Source organism: Symphalangus syndactylus, chromosome 19 (assembly GCF_028878055.3).
Source record: "Symphalangus syndactylus isolate Jambi chromosome 19, NHGRI_mSymSyn1-v2.1_pri, whole genome shotgun sequence".
Classification (NCBI taxonomy): Eukaryota; Metazoa; Chordata; class Mammalia; order Primates; family Hylobatidae; genus Symphalangus; species Symphalangus syndactylus.
In genome coordinates this window covers 92,197,745-92,215,756 of record NC_072434.2, presented here as the reverse complement: position 1 = coordinate 92,215,756, position 18,012 = coordinate 92,197,745, and the positions used below count along the sequence as shown (strand labels likewise).

At 41.2% G+C, this 18,012-nt stretch overlaps 2 protein-coding genes across 2 annotated transcripts in view; both read right to left on the bottom strand.

Moving 5' to 3' along the window:
• The window catches only part of LOC129458131 (olfactory receptor 2G6), a 241,162-nt gene that overhangs the window by 65,109 nt on the left and 158,041 nt on the right, over window positions 1–18,012 (bottom strand).
• On the bottom strand, window positions 6,237–14,170 carry LOC129458573 (olfactory receptor 2T27). Its single transcript, XM_055234518.1, has 2 exons — window positions 13,885–14,170; window positions 6,237–9,375 (listed from the first exon to the last, which is right to left on the bottom strand). The coding sequence occupies exon 2, from the start codon at window positions 9,369–9,371 to the stop codon at window positions 8,421–8,423; it is 951 nt and encodes a 316-aa protein (XP_055090493.1). The 5' UTR covers window positions 9,372–9,375; window positions 13,885–14,170; the 3' UTR covers window positions 6,237–8,420.

Sequence of the window (18,012 nt, the reverse complement as noted above, 5' to 3'; positions counted from 1 at the left end):
ATGAAAATGACCTAAGAAAACAACCAATTACTTTCGAATCAGAACATGAGCCAGAGCATTTTGTTTCATGTAAATCATCAGACTCCACTTCACAAGGTATTCAAAGAGGAGGCAAAACACTATTGCCTCAAATGTCTATGATAAAAGGATAAGAACGTTTCCAATACCTAGATCTTATCGTATTGTAGATCCCAGAACAGGAGAGTAAAGGCTGAAACAGGAGAAAGATAATTTTAGCCACCTCCCTTATTTTTATACAACTGAGATGGTTTAAAAAAATGAGGTTGCTTGTGTGGGTGTTGTATGTGTGTGTAGTGTGTTCATATGTGAGTGTAAGCATGGTATGTGTGGTGTGTGCATCTGTGATTACGTGGGGATATGTGTAGGGAACAGGCCCTGCTAAAGAGCAGAACACTACACTGCTTGGCACAAATGAGCAATTCACCCATTTCCATGAACCCAGTATTTAGAACCAAATGTTTCACATGTTCAAATGCATGCTTAAGATTGTTCCATAAGATACCAGGCATTGCAAGTAGGCAGTGAAAATATCTGTATTATGGACAAAATGTTATCACAGTTACTTCTGTTTGTCAGTTCTGAGCATCTACATTTTAACATTAGAGTTGACGCTATTGTTTAGCATTACGTGTGGTTTGGCTTATTCACACATACAAGATCCTAGATTCCATTCCCCGTCAGGTCATCTTTCCTCCACTATCATTCTCCACTCTAAGACTCTTAGGTTCCTTCATCAACAAGTCTTTCCAAAAAAGAAAAAAAAAAAGCTTTTGAAAGAAAGGAGGGAGACAGAAAGAAAGCTTTTATTTGCATGATCGAAGCTTCAGACCTTACTGCTGTTCAAGGCAGGGAATGCTTTGTCTCCAGTGCAGATTAAAACATAACCCAGAACCCGACAGGACCAGTTATAACATCACCCAGTGTTGCAACGTAATTATCTGGCAGGAGTGGGAGGGTGGGAAGATCAAGCCGAGAGGCGGAGGCACCGTGCACAGGAGCTCTGCATCTGTTATCTGCACCCTTGGGGCTGATGGGTAAGGGATGAGTGAGCTCGCCAAGAGGCATTTATTCTACCTGTGGTCTGCCACATGGAGAGAAGAGGGAAAGAGGAGGAGAATCTCTGCAGGGTGCCAGGTGATCAAAGCTGTATGTTTCAGGACAACAGCCCTGGAGTTGTTCTGGGAGAAGCCATAGAAATCAAGAACTGGTGACTCACTGAAAATTGAAGAGATCTCCAAGAGAGGTCAGATGTTCTTCTACCAGGGAGAAGAGCTTAGAGCAATTCATCCTGACATCCCTTTCCAGGAATTCAGCATGACTAGAGCCATGAGAAGCATCTGCCAGTGTCCTTTCTGTGGCAATAAAGCTGCTAACCAGAACTGATCTTCTCCACTTGACACAATGTACCTGTAAAGCTTGAAAAGGGAAGGGTTTTGCATTCCATCGTCAGAGACAGAATGCCTCAAAAGTGCAAACATTCCATATTCAGGACCCTCAGTCCTGTGTGAGCTACAAAGGTTAATAGAACTGACAATACTCTTAAGGGGTATATAGTTAAGTTTGATTAATTTATTATATCAAAAATCCTCATAGAAGCAGATCATTTTAAGTCTAAAGTGGGGATTTCTAAAAATGAAGATATGTTGGGGACTTTTTAAAGGTGTTTAGCCACAAATAACACGGCTAATGCCACCGTGCTTTGCTCAGCTGTCGAACTGCTCTGGGGATGACAATTACTTCTCCAGATCTGTGTTCTTCAAGTGAGAGAATGGCATGTCACCAACATGTTGCTAATCCGAAGTGCCACATAGCTCTAAGTCATCAATTATTTGTTCCTGAATGAGAAAAAGGGGGCCAAGGATAGTATATTGGGATGTTTCTCCTTTGATTAAAGCTTATAGAGAAGATAATGGTGTGAAAGGCACTAAGAGATGGAGGAAGAGAAACAGGAAGTTGTGGTATTCCCCAAACCATAAAGGAATGGGGCTTTACGTGTACCGGGTACTTTAGAAGTGTTACATATATGAAGTCATAGGAAACCAGATGCTATGCATCAGTGAGTAGTGGACAAAGGTACAGTTTCCCCTTATCTCTGGGAGAGTTTAAGACCCCCACTGAATATCTGGAACTGCAGACAGTACTGAGCCCTATATACACCATATTTTATCACATGCATACATACCTATGATCAAGTTGAACTTATAAATTAGGCACAGTAAGATTAACAATAACTAATAGAATACCTAAAACAATATACTGTGGCTAACTTTGTTTGATGTGTGACAGCAAGACTTGCATAATTTTTTCTCCTTCATGATTTCAAAGAAAGTTTTTCTTAACATAGATCTTGGCAAACTCAGCTTATGAAGTTCTCTCTCAAGAACTTTCACCTTTTTACTTAAAGCAAGCACCTTACACAGCCTCTCTGGCATATCTAAATTGCCAGCTTCACTATTCCATCTCTTTGGGGCCATTAAGAAAAATTACTGAGTTACTTGAAGACAAGCATTGCGAGTCCACCACAGTCGAGTTGATAACCTAAGACAGCTACTGAATGACTCTGGGTAGCATAGACAGCGTGAATAAACTAGACAAAAGGATGATTCATGTCCTCTGCAGGACAAGATTTCACCACACTACTCAAAATGGTGTGCGATTTAAAATTTAGGAGTTGATTGAGATTTTTCTTTTAATATTTTTCAAACACGGTAGATAGCAGCAATCTGGCAGATTGCAGGTAACAAACTATGGAAATGAAAGTGTTAAGAGAAGAATACTACGTCAGAACTCTTCACCTCAAAGCTTCACCCTAGGGCTAGAGGACTGAGATGATCTTAGATTCTCTTAAAGTTTCATGCTTTAAGTGATCACTGCTTTGAGAATAGTGGATCACAAGAATCAGGAGAAGACGGCAGTCAGTTCAGTTAAACAGTGCAATAGTGGAGAGGGAAACCGGTGTGATTCCGAAACTCGAGACTGAAGGAGAGAGGACATGATCAAAGAGTGTAAATAATGTCAAAAGGCTCAAAAGCGGGAATTAGCAGGCACCTGGGGTGGAAGAAAGAGGGGAGAGCCCAGTCTACAGCTGAAGAGCCCGTGGAGAGCTGAGGTGTGTGGGGTGGAGTGCGGCTGGAAAGTGAAGGCGGAGAGACCAGAACTCAGTGTCGAGAAATAAGGTGTAAGTGGGACTTGTTTCAGTAGGAAAGTTACATGCTGAAATAGGTACTTAAGATCCATCTGGCAGTTAGTCTTGAAAGTAAGATCAATATTAATTGCTACTCATAAGTGTTCACAGCCACAGTGGGCTTTGGCCAGAAACTCCTTTTCTTCTTCTACCTACACAAGCTACTCCTTACCCCTTCATCTACTTTCATGAATGAACGCATTTGGACCTTACTTCCTACAATAATCAGATTTTATCCCCTTCTCTCCACAGCAACGTAGTATCCAATGATGCAAATTTTACCTTATCTCCGGTTCTAATTACATACTGCCTTAGTTATCCCCCCTTTATCTGCATATTTATTTAAATGGTAACTGTTTTCATTAGTAGAAAAGTAGTCTACTTTCCCCTCCCATCCCAACCGACAATTTGGAAATTTTCAGTGTGGAAAGTTAGGCATAAGATAGAGGTTTTCTTTGTTTTAAAAAAAATCAGCACTATAATGGCATGTAGGTAACATTTATTGAACACTTACTATGCCAGCAATTAGTTCAGTTTGAGGAATATAGGTTTTAATGCTAGATGCCAGCTTACCTAAACTATATTGCCAAGAATATCACCAATGGACTAGAAAGAAAGAAGTGCATCTGGTTTCCTGGAACATTCAGAGTAAAAGGTCTAAATTCCAAGCTGCCAGAAGGAGGGCTGTGATTTGGATGCGCAGAGGAATGCTTCTGGGCAGCAGTGTCAGTCCGTGTGGTGGCAAATAGAAACCAAAGGATCTGGCATATGGCTCATCTAGTCCCACCCTGCTAATGCCGTAGAAGAGGAAATGGAGAGAGGGCATGGAGGATTACACAGGAGCAGCAGTGGCGAGGTGAGATGAGGTGAGCTCGGTTTGGCCCATCTAGTCCACCCTACTAATGCTGTGGAAGAGGAAATGGAGAATGAGGGCATGGAGGATTACACAGGAGGAGCAGTGGTGAGGTGAGCTGAGGTGAGGGGCACACACCTGCAGCTATAAACAAATGCACTCATTATACCCCTATAGTCTGAGCTTCCAACATGTCTCCACATCTTCCCCTGGGCTCCAGTTACTCAGCTCAACAGGCTTTTATGTGCCATGCTAAGATGGCTTGGCTTCTGGACCACTTTAATATTTTTTTTAAAGAAGATTTTAAGGCATATGTGGATGTTCTATGGGGAAAAAAAGATTAGAATGAAATAAGAAAAATCATTTCCCTCCAAGCATGCAGAAAGTCTTCAGCCACACCTAAATGCATATGAAGGGAGCAATTAATCATTAAAATTTTAATTTACATTTTAAGTTAAACAAAATATTCAGAAGGCAATCTTTGCTTATCCAATAATATGCACCCTTGCTACCAAGTAAAGTTTTAAACTTTCTCATTGTGAATACCAACCAAGCACATTCTTTCAACTGTCAAGCTCTTACATGCCATTTTCCTTCAGTAAATCCATTCATGTTCTTCTAAACTATTAGATTTCCCTTAGCTTCCCACGTTTCATGCTAAATGCCCTTTTCCAACTGTCTGCTTGCCAGATAGTGAATATATGTATTTATGCTTCTTAATCTTGAGAAGACCACTGCCTCAGTTATTAGCAGATAGAAAGCTCACAGTAAGGTGGCCTAATAGTTACAGAGTAATACCTAAAGAAAACATCCCAGTATCAGGGTAATGTTCTGTTTTTCATGAAAATCTAAGATCCTACCTCAGAGAAGCTGGGTCCAGGTCTTTCTAAAGCAGCAGTGGAATGTCAGACTTAAATACATGTGTGTAGGGGTGAGGCTAGGTCAAAAAGTCTTTTCACTAATAGATTCCCACATCCCCCAGGAAGAATTCCTGGGTTAGCAATTAATCCAAGTTGACTGGGTTTACCATGAACTTTAGAAGCAGCCCATCCTTTCTTGCAGAGGGTGCGTTGTTTTCCCAAGTGAAGGACTGGAAGTTTCTTGGTATTTCATCATGAAAATGTTTTACTGAATCTGGGAATCTCTCCAGAGAGATTTTAAGAGCAGTGATTTGGGGATAAGAGCCTTGCTCTAATTTCTTTAGAAATAGAGGCTATGACAAACTAAAAAACCTTTCTCAAGTCACCAGCCTCTTTTGTTTGGGGAGAAATCTCTGAAGTATGAGCCAAAAAGCATTGGAGCCAAGTCTCAACGTAGAGGTTTCTGGTGCCAGCCAAGGTTGAGGATGCCCCTGGGAAAAAGGAACACAAGATGACAGGAGCATCTGAGATTTGTGCTTCTTCCAAAGAGGGTTGGGAGACTTCAATATTTAAAAGGGAAACAGTGGGCATTAGAGAAAATAAAAGAAAAAGGAAGTGTGAATAAATGGAGTAGTTGCCTTCTTTGGAGGCTTTAAATCAGTGTTCACTGAATTCACACTTTAGATGTGACAGTAGAGGGTTTAGAGGAACACTCAACTGGGCATTCATCTCCTGGCTCAGTGAATCTGGATTGTATATAAGATAAGGTACTCAGAGTAGAGGAAGCAGTCAAATATGCATTTGTTTCAGGGGAGTGGAGGGATGACTCCCAGGCCTGTCTTTGTCCACTGCCTGTCAAGATAAGCCATTCATTTACATTGTCAGCATGACATTCAACAGAATGGTTTTGGGGTAAAGATCTTTGGGCCAGCAAGGAATTTCCTTGTGAGCAAATTGTGAGGGAGGGCCCTTGGGGAGGTATGTAGACTTCTACCTCTGTAGCTATCCATTCGGGAACAGTAAGGAATCTGTAGCCATACAGTTGGGAACAGATATGGAATATAGTTTTGCATGACAGTTCCCAAGCTTGACTTTTCCCTTTGGCTTAGTGAGTTTGGGGCCCAAGAGATTTTCCTTCTTTCTCATACCTTCTATTTTCACGAAAGTGGTATTTGTCACTTACTCAGGTTAAGTTTTTCAGAATGATTTGTCTTATGCATAGTACAGAAGAATTCAGTAGGAAGAAAGGAGACATGAGAAATGAGAAGAAAAAGAATGAAAGAATGCAATTGGTAGAGAAGAAAAAAGTGAGGGTAATACAAGTTATACATTTTCTAAAATTTTTTCACCAGAGCACATTAAGATATTTAAACATTAGGAAAATTGAACTTCCTAACATTTATTTCTCTAATGGGGAAAAAGTGGTCTTATTACTAAAGTTCTGCTTCCCAAACATCATTGAATGCTTTCACGCATTAAGTCAGCTAATGGGCACATTACTTATGATTTCTAGTCATCATAAATCCATTGGACATGTACCTTATTCCCTCTATGTTACAGATAAGCAGAAAACCCTATACCTTTTCAGCCTTTAGAATGTGATTCGATAAATTCTTCTTAAGGGTTTTTATATGTCATCCATCCATAAATAAAAGTTCTCCAACTAGCTATTGGATTGATTGGATAGACTCTTCCCTCTGGTGTGATGTGTCTTTCTACAGAGCCACAAATGGGTTACAACCAATATTGATCCTCTCAACCCTGGAGTGGCCTTCAGTGCCCGATCTGGCTATAGCCACAGGGGGGTTGATTTTGCTGTGAACAGCCACATCAGTTTTCCTCAAGGTGTCATATAACTAATTTTTATAGTTATGTCATTTATGTCATGAAAGCGTGAGAAGTGCTGCTGTATCAATTTAGGTTGGGCTTGTATTACCAACTTTCCCAAGGAAAAATAACAGACCTGTGAACAATGTATTGATTGGTATTAGTTTCTAACCCATGTGTCACAATATTGTCTAGTGTTGAACTTAGTCTAAATTATACTAGATAACTTTTCACAAGAGATTTTTTGTGGTGTCTCAATCTTCCTTTTCATGTTTCTTATTCACTTTTTTCCTCTTCTCTTCCTTCCCCCCTTTAACTCTTTTCAAGAAGTAATCCTTTTATATCAGTAGGTATAGACTTGGTTGCTACAAGCCAAGAGTGACTCCCAGTTTGGAGTTGAGATTCTGTTTTAATTTCAGGTAAGTCTGCCTGCCCACTCACTCCATTCCAAAGTGCCACTTGACATTTAGGGTGAATCTGTATTTGGCAAAACCTTGCTAGTTCCTATAAGACTTAAAAATTAAGTGTTCTATATTTCTAAAGATATTGGCCCTCTGTTCATGTCTCTGAAAAACAGACTATTAGTCCATTTTCACACTGCTGTAAAACACAAGACTGGGTAATTTATAAAGAAAGAGGTTAAATGGGCTCAGTTCCACGTGGCTGGGGAGGCTTCACAACCATGGTGGAAGATGGAGAAGCAAAGGCATGTCTTACATGGCAGCAGGCAAGAAGCACGTGCAGGGGAACCAACCCTTTTAAAACCATCAGATCTCGTGAGACTTACTCATGAGAACAGCATGGGAAAAACCCACCCCCAGGATTCAATTACCTCCCACCAGGCCCCTCCCACTACACATGGGGATTATCGGAGCTACAATTCAAGATATTTGTGTGCAGACACAGCCAAACCATATCAGAGACACATTCCAATAAGTTCTTAACTGGAGGTTCTGGCAAGAAAAAGTTATATGCTGAGGTTGCCAAGATCTACAGTAAGGATGAATCTTCGAAATTGGGTAGAAGGAAAAACACATTAGTGGTAATTTTGCTGTCACACCTCAAAAAACTGCAGAACGTGGCAAGTGCTTAGGTAAGAAAGAAAACGTATTACACATTTATGGTAGAAGACGAGAAGATGTGTTGTGACTGACAGCAGTCAGGTTCTACAGTTCTATACTATGGTTTCAGGCTTCCCCCAAAAGTCTTAGAACACAGCCTGAGGATAAGATGGTGACTGCTATGTTCAGAATATGAAAATATTTGATGAGTTGATTATAATGGTCAATGGACAAAGAGTATCTGAAGGGGAAAAGTCAAGAGAAGTCAGGGAGGTAGCTGAAGATGACCTTTTCTTTCGTCATGACTGAGTGGAGCCAGAAACAGGCTACTCCATGATTTTTAGAGGAATGCACACCTTGTTAAAAGCTGATGGGTGACTACTAAAACTGCAACTTTATGCCTACCCCCATCCTAAATTGTTCATTGTTCGGAATCTTCATACCTTTCAAAAAATGAAGTCCTTAAAATCCCAGGCAGCTTTCCAAATCCCATAAATGCCCTACACAGTTGCTGGCATGGGGGTGACTTGTTTCCAGGCAGAGAATATTTAAATTCAAGGGCAATGATGAAGTCTCGTATCCATTTGAAGTCTCTAGCAGCACATGCAATTTCTTTAGAAAGTGGTTACCTTTCCTGAGGACACACACCTCCCCACAACCTTCTGTAGGGCCCCTGTGACATCCTTGTTCCTAAGGCTGTAAATGAGTGGGTTGAGCATGGGAGTGAGGATGGTGTAGAAGGCAGACACAGCTTTGTCCTGCTCAGGTGTGTGGTAGGAGTGAGGCAGCACGTATGTGTACATGGCAGCCCCATAGAAGAGGCTGACAACCACCATGTGTGAGGAGCAGGTGGCCACAGCCTTTCGCCTCCCCTGGGCCTCACTCATCCTATGAACAGTAATGAGAATTCTTGTGTAAGAGGCTGAGATGACAGAGAAAGGGATGAGGAGCATCATAATACAGCAGACATACATGGCTGTCTCGTAGGCGGATGTGTCCACACAGGAGAGCTTCAGAAGGGCAGGGACCTCGCAGAAGAAGTGGTTGATCTCCTGAGAGGGACAGAAGGGGAACGGCATGGTGACGGGGGTGAGCAAGAAACCATCGATAGACCCTCCCAGCCAGGCTGCCGCCACAATCAACCAGATCTTGTGGCTCATGAGGACAGGATAGTGCAGAGGGTTGCAGATGGCTATGTAGCGATCATAGGACATGAGTCCTAGGAGGAAGAACTCAGCTCCTGCTAAGGTCAAGTAGAGAAAGTGTTGGGCAGTGCATCCTGCAAAGGAAATGGCTCTCTGGCTCATCACCTGGTCCACCAGCATTTTGGGCACAATGGTAAAGATGTACAGGATGTCCATGAGGGAGAGCTGGCCGAGCAGGAAGTACATGGGGGTGTGGAGGCGGGAGTCTATGTGGATGAGAATGATCATGACCATGTTGCTGGCTACGGAGGTCACAAAGACCAGGAGAATGACGGCAAAGAGAAGCCAGGGGAAAGGGGAGTTGCTGAACAAACCCAAGAGGATAAGGTCGGCATACGTGGAATAATTGCCCCGCTCCATAGCTCTGTAGGGTACACAAAAGAGACAGATGAAAGTTGGAAAGGCATCTGATTTACCTAAAACACTATGATGCAGTCATGAACAAACCAAGGTCAAGTCATCTTATTTCTTAAAGTTCATAATTTCCTGAGAGAACTGCCTGAGCAGGATTGTGCTACATCTCATTACACCGTCATTGTTCATTTAAGGATTATTTTCTTGATTGTTTCATCATGAACTCTCAATAGTAATCACCAATCTTTTTGTTCATGACCAATTTATTTCTGTCTTTCGAGTACCACCTTACATTGGGGAGGATGCACATAAGAATGGAACGAGCCTGATTCAATAGGATAGGGTGGTGGGGAGGAAAGGAGGATTGTCCACATCCTACACTGCTCTCCTTATATTAGACTCTAGTTCTCACAGAATCCAGTTTGAAAATCACCACCAGTAATGTACTTGCCTATGGAAGAATAACTGCATTATTTGACCTAATTTACACCATTCTTGACACATTTGTACACTGTAAAATTTGAGTGCTCAACTTACATGTATCAGGTGGAGTATTTGAGAATGAGCCTGTGTTGAATTAAAAAGAGCTGAGTTCTAAGAAGTCATCCAAGAATTCATAGGAATAAAAATCACGGGAGAAAACGTCGAGGGTCAAGTGGTGTTTGCTTTCCTTCTTGCAGCAGCGAACTACCAATTATTAACATACAACTCGTTAAAATGTTACAATCCCATTCAACTTATGAAAAAACAAACTAGTTTAAATATTAGAGATTGAGAGATCCCTTTTAGGATACACTAACTTGAAGTTAGATTATGCATATATATCAGTTAAATAATATTTTACCACATTTAGGAACACTTATGAGTTATTTGGATAGCTTCTCCCTGCATCATATAGATCTGCACTATCCAGTGTGGCAGCCATGAGTCTTATGAAGCTGTGGAGCCCCCGAAACAAGACTGCTCCAAAGCAAGAGGTGCCGTCAGTACAAGTTACATTAAGAATTCAAACACTTGTTAAAAATATATGCAACACATCTCCTTAACACTATATTATATGGTAACTTTTAGATATATTTGGATAATATACATTAAAATTAGTTTCACCTATTTTTTACATTTTGAATCTAATTTAATGTGGTTACTAGAAAACTTAGAATTATCTGTGGCTCCCCCAGGATTTCTACTAGGCAGCACTGGTCTAGCGTCATCCCTGAGAGAATATGACTGCTCCAAATACCTTCATCCAAACAAGTCCTCCAGAATTAAACACATCCCAAATTAGAACTGAGCCAAAAAATTTAGGTGTGTACCAAGTTAGAAAAATGGATTTACTTGTATATGCATTCACCTGCCAATAGCAGTAAGAACATTAATAACTGATCCGTAAATTTTACGTTTCCAAACAACTTTGTAAGATACGAGACCATTCTACAGTTGAAAATGAGGCTTAAGGAAACTTCCCCAGAGGAACATGGTTCTCTTTAAACAGTGACAGTCTAATTGTTCTATGCTGTTTTCCCAACAGGACAAAGTAGACATTTCATTCCACAAATGTTTCCCGAGAGGCACAATGGGTAGGCCAAAGTTTGATGTTCTGAAAGAATGTAAGACATCATCTTCGAGGAGCCTAGAATTGAGGCACATGAAGAACGTGTGTAGTGTGTGACCACAGGTGCACTTTCAGAATGGTTTTAAGACCTCAGCAGTTTTGACTTATTTGGTATATGTGAACAAAGGACAATAAAAATGATGGAAGCTGCAGCCCACTGGCTGGTAGACAGGAAATTCACACCAGGGCCCCTCAGTACATTCCACCACAACTGTGCCACAATGGATGGTGGAAAACGATGAAAATTATCAGATTTTTACTGATGAAACCCACATTATATCCTTATGCATTTTTCAGTTCTCATTCTTGAAATATTACCAGCTTTATGCCAGAGCTTTCCATCAGCTGATTTATAATGTCTATTATTTTAAAAACCGTTAAGCCATTGGGGAAATTAAAGGCAAACATTTAGCAGCAATTTGTATGATGGAGAGAGGTAAATTGCTCACCCAGACCTGGTTGTCCATAACTTAAGAACAAGATCCTTGGAGGGCTATGCTTGTTATTTCACAGTAAATTCAGAGAATGGTGATACCTGCTGGAGACCAGCCAGTGACTGCTATTGGTCCTCTGGGAATATTAAAGCCCAAGAGGAAAAAATGGGTCCAAAAATATCCTTATCAGGGCAGCTGTGTCCCGAGCCCTGACCATGAATATTCCTGGCCCTGAAACTTGCTAATGAGACCCTGGGGATCTCCCCAGCTTTCTTCACAAACGGAAGGGGGAGATATGAGTGGGTTCCATAACCATTCAGATTTTAAAGCCATCTTCCACTCTGTCAGTATCAATTCATTCCCTGTATTTTAAGAATTACCCAGTATAGCAACATTTAAGAATACTTGGAAAATAATCAACCGGATTATACCATGCCCCATGTAATAACTGTCTATGCATAATTTCAAACTTTAGTAAACATCCAGTTTTACACATATTTAGCAAATCTTTCCCATGTAGTCTTTACAAATATTGCTATGATTGAATAATATGTGACACACTCGGTTTACATTCACGTTGTTGCTAAGTTTGCTTACATAATATACAATATTGTGAGGTGAATTCTCTGGCATAATTCATGGAAAATGGTTTACTATGCTTTAGAAGCTTATCAACCAAATCGTTAGATGCTTAACAGTAATAGAACACACCTTGCGGCAGCATGCTTGCTCCAGCGTTTAGCACTAGTATCTAAACTCAATATGCATTTATGAAGAAAATTGAACATATTGTGTATATCTTGTCTATTTTTTCATGACCTTTTCTATATAGGTGATTTGTCAAGTGTCTATAGAAGATTTATTATTTAGTAATATTCTTATGTGCTATTAAGTGCAGCTATTTTGCCCCCAAAGTTACTTGTAACTTTTGATAGATATTTCAAAACTTTTTGGCCTAAATAAGACATTTTATCATTCTGTATGCTGAGTTTTTGAAAAAAATTTTCTATCCAGGTATGTGATTAATATGCAATTTTGAATTTTTTTAAATGTAATTTTTAGGCATTTAAAATCTTTGGTCTAGACATTAAAACTATGCAACTATTGGTTTATGAGGTGAACCATATGATAAATTTGTACTTTAAGATCATACCTAATCCATCTAATTGTATTTCAAATAAGCAGGAGGTTCAGGTGTGAATGATGAGCAGGAATGACCTCACTGAAGTTCCAACAGTTCTCCTTGTTGATGTGGGAACACTATCACGGGTAAAATTAGTTTTCACCCCTTGTTGCATGTATGAATTCTGGTATAAAAAGTGGGTACTAAAAAATGAGTGCTAGGTTAGCCTTAAGATTGTAATAGCAGCGACAGTTAGCTTTGGGAATCTCACCCTTTGCTGTCCATATGTTTTTCTCTTCAATAGCAGATCCAGCAGCAGGTTTTCTACTTTATTTTTGATGTTCTGTCAGACTCTGCTCTGCATATCAAAGATTGGCACAATTCTTGGTGACCATCTAACTCAGAATGTTTGAGTGCGAAAAGGCTAAGCTAGACAGGAGATGAGGACAACAGGCATAAGAAAGGGAATCTCTTTAGAAAACAGGGCTAAATGGTGACCCCGACTATAAGACATTTAATTCTCTGTACAATCAGATTCATTATGTTTCCTCCCCAGCAGTATTTTCACGTGAAGTGTCACTTCTAGTTGTGGAAGAAAAGACATTTTTCTAAAGTAAAAATCACGTGGGGAAGCTCTAGAATGGTAGAGAAGTTTTGGTTAAGGCCGAGGGATTGTCTTGAAGTAGACCAAGGGCATGATCACCTTCAGTCTCTAGAGAAGTTGACCTGAGTTCTTCCCGTCTATTCCTACCCTTGAAACTTTATTCTTGGCATTTGTCATGTAGCATTAAAAAACATGTTTAATGTTCAGTCAGAAAGCTGGCTTTATATTCTATCTTCACTGATAAGCTTCTGGACGTCTGGCAAGCCACTCAACATCCTATCAGCCTCTGGGAACTTCTAAGTATTAAATAAGTATGGTGCAGTGGTTTCTCAGAGCAGGATATGGAAGGTCTTCCTAACTAAACCCTTTTTAGAGTTACTTATGAGGTACCTAAGAAGGTGGAATACTACAAATAAGCTCTTCTCTATGAAGATGTTAAAATTGTGTAGGTGAATATGTTGCAATGATAAAAACTGTTGGAATCATTATGCAGACAAATCTGTACAGAATTTGAGTAATCTGCTACATTCTGATGTACACAAAAGATAACCGAGTCCATAACTAAAAAACGAGATGGAATTATGTAAGATTTATATGAGTAGTAATATCCACAAGTATCTACAGTTCAAAGTCAGACGTATCAACTTCAACATTATCCAGTATTTCTCTGGTTTGAACCAACTTTCTTGTAAGTCCAGAATCTATTTAAAGCATCCTGCGATTGATCAAGACTGCAAAAAACTTACTTTACCACAGTATCTTTCCCCAAACATGATGGATCTGAGTAGTTAGAGAAAAACCTTACAGAACTAAGGAATGCAATTACAGAACTAACATGCAATTGTTCAGCATTACCCTTTATGTAGTAAGTATGTGGAACTAAGAGGCATACATCAGACTTCCTAAATTGGAGGTATTCTCTATGTTCTGTGTATTTCAAACTTTTCTGAACTGAAACAGAACAGAGTACAGATGCAGGGAGTGTATGAATTTAAACAAGGTAGTGGATTCGGCATGGAATTACATCTTGTTGGCAGAAGGATAAGGTCAGTCCCTAACTAATATGAGACTTTTTAAAATACATTGATAGGTGAATAGTTTGAAGATCTAGAAATAGACCAGCCTGAATCTGTAAAATGCCTAATACTAATGTCAGTTGACAGCAACTACATTATGCAGGCTGCTAAGAAGATAGAGATCCAGTGACTTACATAGGAGAGCTTGCATCATGGCGATGGCTAGTACTCCCATTCAGGAGATAAATTGACATCACTGTCTCCGGGGTCTTTGTCCCTAGCCTGCAATTACAGTTCATACAAAATGTGACAAACTCCTTCAAGAAAAATGTGACCTCTCAATTTACAAATTAAACACCCAGATAAGTCAGGTTGTGGGCAGCTGCAACTTAAAATTGTTTTCTTTTACTTTGTTCATGACATTTGTTTTGAAATTTTTTTTTTTTTTTTTTTTTTTTTTTTTACACTTCCAACTTTTAGGCATTTCTCTTTAAATAGAAATCAATGTTTCTAAGGAAGTATTGTCTTGCAAAAGATACATTTTGGGCCATTCCCTATCACTCAAGTATTAGTATGTAATCATCCTGTCTTTCTTGTAACTTGTAATACATAAAACTTTCAGCATTTCAAGCATTTAAAGATATATATATATATATATATATATACACACCGAGATTAGTAAAATGAGTAAGAGAAGTTCTTTGAGTTACTTCAAGAAGAGACCTCCTTTTCTCGTTCCAGTATTCTCACAAAGGCCCACACCAGTTCCTGAGGGGAGCGGGGAAGCGGAGGGGAATTTTAGACCCTGCAGTCTTGCTGTGCTGCCATCTATGCCTGCATGATCTTGGCTCTTTCTCATGTAATTCGTATTTACCTCACTGGTTTTTAAGTTATTGGGGGTCGGAATTCAGGTTTTCTGAGACTGAAGCTTATGCAATCTGAGATGTCTTAAGAAAACAGGCTACAAATCATGATTGCACAGGTATAATATTTTCAGGGAAAAAACTCCTACAAATTACACCTTTAAAAAGCTGACAAATACCACAAAGAAATACACAAACACCAACTTAAGTCTTAACTGGTTGAATTACCACTTGCCATTTTTTCCAACAACTGACTACATTACTATGTGCTCTAATATTTTCTATAACAGATGATTCGATCCTAGTATGGTTGGTTGAAATAAATTTAAAATTTTTGGTACTTTAGAAAATTCTTTGTCTTCCATTTTGTTTAGGATTGAGGTCCAATCTGAGAAAAAGTGGTAAATTACTTTCATATATGACCTGCCTTAGCTTCCCCAGAAGTTGACCTTAGAAAACATTTGAAACTGACAACAATGATTCAGAGCAGTCTGAAGAATGTGAGCTTTACAAAATGTTTTAGGCTGAGAGACAGGAGCATGAGAATTCAGTAACCCCTACCCAGCCCCGCTCACACACGCCTGGGGTTGTTTAAAGGAATTTTTACACTTGTCCCCTCTGTAGTTCCCAGACTAGCTGATAAGTTACCTAAAATGTTACAAGTTGTACAATATGACCTTTACCAATTATCTTCATGTTCCTAGAATGTGTGATACAAAGAACGTATAGCTGATCCATAGCTAGGAAAAAAACCAGTGTCTAGCTGATCAATAGCTTATATCAGCTTTAGAACTTCCCCTTTCCCTTAGAAGCCCCATTATAACTGCTGTTAGTTGGGGCATTTACTTAGGGCTAACTAGAATCTGTCTCTCAGGTTGCATTTCCCAATCTTGGCCCAAGTGAACTCTCCTTATGTTAGTTTTGCCTCCGTTTTTTCCTTTAGGTTAATACAACCACCACCACCCATATCTCCAGAACTTTTTCCTCATCCCAAACAAATCCTCTGTTCCCATTAAACTATTTCTCCTTTTCCTCATCTCTGGTAACGTCTATTCTGTTTCTATGGATTTTCCGATTCTAGGTACCGTAGCAAACTTGTACAATTACTGCTTGAGACCGTCACTACAGCGGTTACTGCTTGAGGCCCTCATGACAGGACTGAGCGAAGGGAGGAGGTAGCGATGGTGGGGGCAGGGGTGGGGAGGGAACTGTTTTCAGGCCAGGCCGAGCTCGGGAAGAAGCGCTCCCAGCTCCCAGTGAGCAAGGGCAGCCGCCGAGCTCCTCCGCCCTCCGCATTTATCCGGTGGAAAGAGCAGGGAGGACTCGATGCAGCAGCTGCGCGATGATGACAGGTGCACATCGTTGGATCAGACTTTCCGACGCAGCTGATGACACCTGTGCCTGCGCGTGACGCCCTCAGCACAACCTCCGCGCGCAAACGCATTTGTCAGTTTTTTGCCAACGTCCTGCGTTTGTGAGAAGCAGCTTCGCCGCCTGCTCGTCCAGCCTCCCGTGAACCCAGCTGATCGCGACCCTCACGCGGCCTCCAACTCTCTCTTTTTGAATTGAGATCTGTCCCTATGAGATGGGGGGTGATGTCAGCGGGACTCCGGCGGGTCCTCGGCCCCGAGGGCACCCATGTCTGCTCATCTCCCCTAGAGACGGGCATGTCCTCGTCCCCACGTTAGGAACCACGAAAGCAAAGGCTTCTGCGGCTGCAGCCTCCGCTCCACAAGCTGCAGCTCAGCTTCTGCCTCTTTGCCTAATGGCTGCGGGGTAAGACTTTCTATCCACAGCGAAAGAAACTTTCTGACGAACAGAAGGCACAGAAAAATTGAGGCGTATCCTTCTCAGGCAACAGTATAGCAACAAAGCAGTCCCTAAGCCTTCTGTCTGCACTGACACAGGCGGGTCTGTCAGATGCTAAGGGTTGTGACAGATCTTTCTCCTACTTGTGCTTCCAAATCCCTGACCTCCTGGCTTCTCACCTACAGAAGGGTACAATTTACAGGGAATGAGCAACAGTTGCTAAATAGATTCTCCTGGTTCGAAACCCAAAGATCTTGTGACGTTACCACCACCTGAATTTCTCCATAATCCGAAGCAAGAATTCCCGGGACTTGAGTAACGCCCCGCAAGTGAAGACGACTTTTAGCCTAAAATTGATCCCATCTACCCTGTCGGCAAAGTCCCCAAATGCCAGTGTCAATCAAGTTTCTCTAACGTAACCCGTTCATTTGGGAGATCGAATCCTGTGCTTCCAGGTGTTTGAGGGGGACTCAAGGCACCTCCGGAAACCCCCCGAGACGGAGATGTGGCCTGGACCGGGGATGCCCCCTTGTTGGAGGTGCCCAGGTCCAGGCCCGCGTCTCGTTTCCCGACAGGGGGTGCCGCTTTGATGAAATTGAGTGGTATTGATTAGCCCAAAGATTTCCCTTATTGCAACGAGGGCAAAGTCCTGGCGCTTTTTCTGTTGAGAGGAGAAGTAAGATCCCTTCTGCGCAGAGGTCTGACGGCCCATTCTCTTTTGAAACGTCCGATTTTCTACACTGACAACTTTCCCGTTCTAGGGCTCAACCCTGGGGCTTTTAGATCCGTCAACCACCAAGATTAGCCGTTGCCTGAGCCAACAGTGTAAAGCAATGAAGCTCAGTTCCCACATCTTGAAAAGCTCTAAGAAAACCTCCTAAGCTTTCTGCACACCTCACAGGTGCCACTGCACGTTCTCAGTCCACGTTTGTATTCCCATAAACCAAAGTGAGCTTTTCTGTAGCCACAAAAGCTGGTGCAAGCCAGTTTTCATTCTCCCTCATCTACTACTTTTGACAGGTGCTGTAAATGGGGCAAAAAATTATCTCAGGCTCGGAGATAGAAGATGGTGTGTACCAAACCCCAAACGAAAGGAAAAAGCCAAATACCTCCCCATGTTACCCCGATTCAAAGACTTCCCACTTTTTCAAACCTCTGGGGCACTGACCGGGACTTTTTAGAGCAC

Bases quoted from the DNA above. Each gene is read 5' to 3' on its own strand.
- LOC129458573 (XM_055234518.1), bottom strand. From the start codon at position 9,371: ATGGAGCGGGGCAATTATTCCACGTATGCCGACCTTATCCTCTTGGGT.